General features: G+C 40.5%; 1 protein-coding gene across 3 annotated transcripts in view; it reads left to right on the forward strand.

The window, feature by feature from the left end:
- paxip1 (PAX interacting (with transcription-activation domain) protein 1) overlaps positions 1 to 4,228 on the forward strand; it is a 63,742-nt gene extending 59,514 nt beyond the window's left edge. The window contains exon 23 of one of the 3 annotated variants that reach the window (XM_075484226.1): positions 3,333 to 4,228. Coding sequence is in view for 1 of the 3 variants with exons in the window: in XM_075484228.1 (XP_075340343.1) it covers positions 2,085 to 2,101 (17 nt within the window). In the remaining 2 variants the exon portion in view is untranslated. Of the gene's footprint in view, positions 1 to 2,084; positions 2,344 to 3,332 lie in introns of those variants that run through there. The other 2 variants (XM_075484227.1, XM_075484228.1) reach the window with 2 other exon arrangements.
- The last annotated feature ends 1,772 nt before the right edge of the window (positions 4,229 to 6,000 follow it).

Genomic DNA, 6,000 nt, shown 5'->3' on the forward strand with positions numbered 1-6,000 from the left:
TCTCCAGTACTCTACAGTTGGACATGTAAGTGATCTAATTTGTGTTGTACTGACTGTTAGCAGAGAAAAGTAAGACCTCCCAACAGTGTGTGTGTGGTTTGTTTTAAATGAACTGAACTATAGATTAAAAAAAGGTGGGAGCGTCACTCCCCTGCATCACACTGAGGAAGAGTTCTGGGGATTTCTACCTTATTAGCGCTTATACTTCTGTTATGTTGCAACACAGTTACACCTCCATGATGTTCGGTGGCAACAAAGCTCATGTCACATCACAAGAGTGACTCCATGGGCATTTCCTGTTTACAACAGTAATGGCTAGCTTTCAGTCATTTGGAACTAATTGACAAAAAGCAAATGCTTCTGTTGCAATATCTGAAACCAAGGCCGTAAGTTTGCATAGCTTTGGGAGGGACACTCACCCTAACCCTAAGACCAAACTTCCACCCTTGTCTGACAGACTGTAAAAGTATAAAGTGGAATGTTTGATGCAGAAGTACCGTATATATTTCCTTTTAATGTTGATCAACTCCACTCAACTTTATTTATAAAGCCCTTTAAAACAGCCGTGGCTGAAACGTGCTGTACAAGAGTAACGACACGAAATATAAGGCATAAAACATAAGAACAATGTAAAAATAATAATAAACAATAACAATATTAAAACAATAACAGAAACAGAGTCTCATGCTGGGTTAAAAGCCAGGGAATAAAAATGGGTTTTAAAAATGGGCAGTGAAGGGGCCTGTCTGATGTGAAATGGGAGGTCGTTCCACAGTTTAGGACCGGCAGCAGAAAAAGCTCTGTCTCCTCTGAGCTTCCGTTTGGCCCTCGGTACCTCCAGGAGCAGCTGATCAGCTGACCTGAGGCACCGGGCAGGAGCATAAGGATGGAGCAGCTCAGAGAGGTAAGGCGGGGCGAGTCCATTTAAAGATATAAGAACAAATAAAAGAATCTTAAAATGGACTCTAAAATGCACAGGCAGCCAGTGGAGGGAGGCTAAAATGGAAGTAATGTGCTCCCTCCCGAGCGGCAGCGTTTTGGACTAACTGGAGGACCAGCTGACTCCAAGATAAAGTGCATTGCAGTAATCCAGCCGAGATGTGATGAAGGCGTGGATTACTGTTTCAAAGTACGTGTGTGCGAGGAAGGGCTTCACCTTTGCCAGCTGCCTGAGATAAAAAAAGCTGGACTTCACTACTGCACAAATTTGCCGGTCCAATTTAAAATCACTGTCCATTTTAAAACCTGAGTTTGTGACTGTTGGCTTCCTGTATTGCACCAAGGGGCCCAAGTCAGCAGGAGGGGATTTGCAAGAGCCACTGGGACCAAACACCATCACTTCTGTTTTATTTTCATTGAATTTTATAAAGTTTAAGGACATCCAGGATTTAATGTCTTCAAGACATAACAGAAGTGGTTTCAGAGAGAAAGCATCCTTCTTCCTTAGTGGCACATAGATCTGGCTGTCATCAGCATAGCAATGGAAAGAGATACCATGCTTTCTCAGGATGGAACCCAGGGGCAGCAAGTACAGAGAAAAAAGCAGAGGCCCTAAAATTGAACCCTGTGGAACCCCATATGACAGCGGAGCAGACCGGGACTCAGAACCACCAAGGCTTACACACATGGTTCTGTCTGCCAGATAGGACTTGAACCAGTCCAGGGCGATACCAGAGATGCCCACTAGGTGCTGCAACCGAGGCACTAAAATGTTGTGGTCCACAGTATCGAAAGCCGCAGTTAAGTCCAGGAGGATAAGAGTCGCATAGATAAGAGTCACATAGTCTCTTGTTAAACAGGATGTCATGACAAATCTGTACTTAACCAAGGCCAGCAAAAACAGAAAAACCTGGTCTGTTGAGCGTATACTTAGAGTGATTGTACTTCCATCTGCTTTATCTGGGTGTGTTTGTCAACTTTGGAGAATCTCGCTTTCATACCATAGTAGGTTGAGCTAACATGTTTGCTCAGGGTGGTCTTTATGAGCCTCAGCTTTTAGCTGGCCCCTAACAGGACCAGGTACTGATGCTGTTAGTGTGTTTCTGTGACTGCAGCATTCAAAGTGGGTTTCCTTAACTGTCACACATACAAGTTCACCTGATGACATGAGGGGGAAGATGAGGATGCCACCGTTGTTGAGTCCAGCCACTCTGACATTTTATTTCTGTGCATAGCTCATAGTTTTCTTACCCGTTTCAGAAGAAATAAATGGATGTTATTTTTTTGAAATTATTGATTAAAATTATGGAAGGTTAAACATTTTCCTTGTTTAAACAAAATGTGTAAATGCTTCAGCTTGTATATGCTGCTTTTTAAAATAAAAAAAGAACACTTGTTTGTGTACATAGCCTTCCTGTTCATTTTCCTTCTGATAAAGAAAAATAGATTGGAAAGATATCGCTGGTGTTGGGAAGGTTTGAAAAATCCCTCAACTGGGAAACTCAAAACTATGCCACCATAAAAAAGAACTGATAACAAGATGTTTTCAAGTTGACCAAGCTTCATTTACAGGTCAAAATATAATGTCCCCCACTGACAGAGGGACATGTAAGAGAACAAAGCTCACTTTTGAGAGCTTCCTGAAGGTCTTCCTCTCATGTTGAAGTGTAGAATTCCTGATAGAGTTGATTTAATTAACTGGTAATGAAAGTCTGGGGTAGTTACTGCATAAGTTCTAATTGTTGCTGTCAGACAGAAAGCCTGGGGTCATGCGGGGGGAGGGACTGCTGGGTTGGAGTTGGGTGTGTAGCGTAGCCTGCGGTGCTGCCCTCAAAAAGGAAAGCAGATTGAATTAGATGCAGTCTGAGCCAAGGTCATGTACTAAAAACTCCATGTGCGAGGAGTGTAACTTCTGTAAAATGGAACGTGTTACTCTATTTATTCCAAAGAGAAATGACATTGTTTTTTATTTGTTTTCATTATAAGCCGTCATTATTTGTTCTTCCTGGTGACGAATGATTCTTTTGTATCTGTATGTGTGTCTGAAGAAGCTTCTGACTGAACACGCTCTGTTGTTTGAACCCTTTTCTGTGGAGGGTGGGCAGTGTTCAGCAGCATCTTCTTCCACAGCAGTCCCCAGCACAGAGCCAACCCCTAACCCTCTGATGCCCCTGCCCCAACATATGTCCAAAAAAATCTCTTTTTCCACCATAAGACATTGAGTATTTTTCAATTTGCTTTTATTTATATAGTGCCAAATCACAACAAATGCCATCTAAGGGCACTCCCAAGACACAATCCAATTCAAGTCAATTACTTGTAAAACCATATTAATCCAATTCATTAAATTCCAAATTATTCCAATTCATCTATCCATTTTCTGTCACTCCTAGGGACAACTTAGAGTTACCATTAAACCTGACATGCATGTTTTTGGGTGGTGGGAGGAAGTCAGAGTACCCAGCGAGAACATGCTGACTCCACACAGAAAGACCCCAGTCAGGAGTTGGACCTGGAACCCTCTTGCTGCGAGATGACGGTGCTAACCACCACACCACTGTGCAGCCCTCATCACATTCATACTGCTAATTTTAGAAAAAGCAGCCTAGCTAAGGAAAGCAACAGATTGCACTAAAAATGATCTTCATCTGTGGAAAGAAATTTTTTTTATTTTTAACAGGAAGAAACCTCCATCAGAACCAGGAAGGGTGGCCATTCGCCTGGACCAGTTGGGGGCTGAGAGGACAGGAAAGAGGGGACAACAAGCACCATAACGACCAGGTCCATGTACAGAGGGGCACCTTGTCAACAGGCAAGGCAAGCAACTGCTTGGAGCCCCGAGCCACTAGGGGGCCCCCCGAGAGCTGAGGTGCATTCAATCAAAGATTGTCTAGTTACTTTATAAACTGTCTCAAACAGTGGCGAACGTTCGTAGTGAACATGTTTTCTTTGAACAGTTAAATTTAAATGATTTAGTCAAAGATTGCCTAGTTAACATGTCTTTGGATCTGAAGGACATAGTATCAGCATTTGCACAAGCCAAGGCCCGTAAGCAGCATTTCTAAAAGCAGTGCATACTGTAAATTGGGCTTATGAGGAACTTACTACTGTATATACTTTGTAAATATGTACTGTAAATATTTTGTACAAAGTTTATATTGGGTTTTCAAAGTAATTTGCGGTATTTTATTCAATTTTTTTTTAATTTTATTATTAGTCTTTTTTAGTTATTTATTTATTATTTAGATGTATATTTTAAAAATAACAATGTTTTTCATGTTTGGAATAAAAAGAGGTTTTATTTCATACATTTTTCGTTGGTGTCAGATGTTTTGGTGACGAACACTGGTCGGAAGGGCCCCCTAGGATTTTTTTGCTTGGGGCCCCCACAGACTCTAGAATCGCCCCTGTCCGTGTATCATCCATTTATTCAATTATTCCATTCAACCTGGCAAACAGAAAAACCAAAAAACAAGTCAATATTTCATTTTTCTATTTAACCAAAAAAATGGAAAATTGGTGTTTGTTTTCCGATTTTCAGCTCAAAACAGAGCAAATAATAAACAGGAAAACCAAAACTAAATAAATCTAACTCACGTTTTCGGGTTATTGGTTTCCCCATAGACATATAAAGAATAGACGCCGCATCGACCGCTACTGCCTATTGGCGCTGACGAGCCGTGGGGCCGCCATCTTGGACCGGTCACCCGCTCCTCTCAGTGTAATCTGTCTGGCTGGCACAAAGTGTCAGCGCATCTAGTCAATTATAACTCGCTAAATATTAAACTGATTTTCATGGGATTTTTTTTCATGCATATGTAGGCATGATACCGGACACATGATTCGGCATATTTTAATATTCATAGTAGGTTTAACAGTAATATAATATTCTGGTATGTAACGTGTGATGTAGGATAGGTGGGTTATTTTGCAAAAGACACACGATATATAATATAAGACACACACACACACACACACATATAAATAGAGAAGCAGAAGCAGATTGTGTACTACTCAGCTATTTTATTAAGTTGAAAAATGAAGAAATAATACATAATGCATAAATTAAACACAATAGACAGAAGTTATATAACTGAAAAAATAATATCTATATCTACATATATCTCAGAAGAAATTAAAATCTATATCAGGATTGATTCAAATTGTCTTTATTAGATTTCTCAGAATCTGCTGGATGGCAAACCCTGCAAATGTAGACCAGAGCATTTTCCACCTGACCACCAAACCCAGTGGGAAGATGGCTCATAGACAGTCCCTCCTACTTCTTCCTCATATCTTTGGCTTTGGGAAACCTTCAAAATAAAAACACAACACACAAAAACGTTTTAAAAAGGAGGTCAAGCTTATTTTCTTCCTTCTTCTTCCTTCAGATTTCTTAAGAGGGTTCGGGTCAACAAAACTCCCATTTCTGTTGATAATAAACCAAAGCTGCTGAAATTGTAAGTAAGCTTGTTTGCAAACTATTCTACAGTCAGATGTTCTGTTGTCTGTATTTTAAGAAAGTGGGGTGGGTGTGAGACATGAGAGGTGTCTTACTGTTGTAAGGATGAAAGAATTACATGAGTGAATAATGCAGCCTGTGTCACCTGTGTAAAATTTGCTGGTCAATGTTATATCAGCAATATTTGCATTATTTCTACAATAGCATTCTTGTGTCAGTTGTATCTAAGCCTGTGTTATGGAATTTATGAATTAGTCTCAGTTGGCCTAATAGCTGGGTGAACACCGGCTATAAACAGAGCCTAGCTTAACGTTTGCTGGCTACGATTTAGCTGGTGGACATAAATACAGTACAATAATATTCTATTCACAAAATACAACCAATAATAATGTTGAATCTTACTTGTGAAAAGTAATTTCGCCATTGTCCGCCGATTTGCACAGGAATTCAGTGCTCTGGCAACCTGAATACTCTATGGGTGTCTATGGGTAGGATGACCAGTCCAAGAATGCTGTTTTTTGGAAGCAGTCTGCGGACACTGCTCTCAGAGCATCCGCGCTGGACACCCATTTCTTGCAATTTCTGTGAGATCTCAAGAT

Source organism: Odontesthes bonariensis, chromosome 14, assembly GCF_027942865.1.
Source record: "Odontesthes bonariensis isolate fOdoBon6 chromosome 14, fOdoBon6.hap1, whole genome shotgun sequence".
Taxonomy (NCBI): Eukaryota; Metazoa; Chordata; class Actinopteri; order Atheriniformes; family Atherinopsidae; genus Odontesthes; species Odontesthes bonariensis.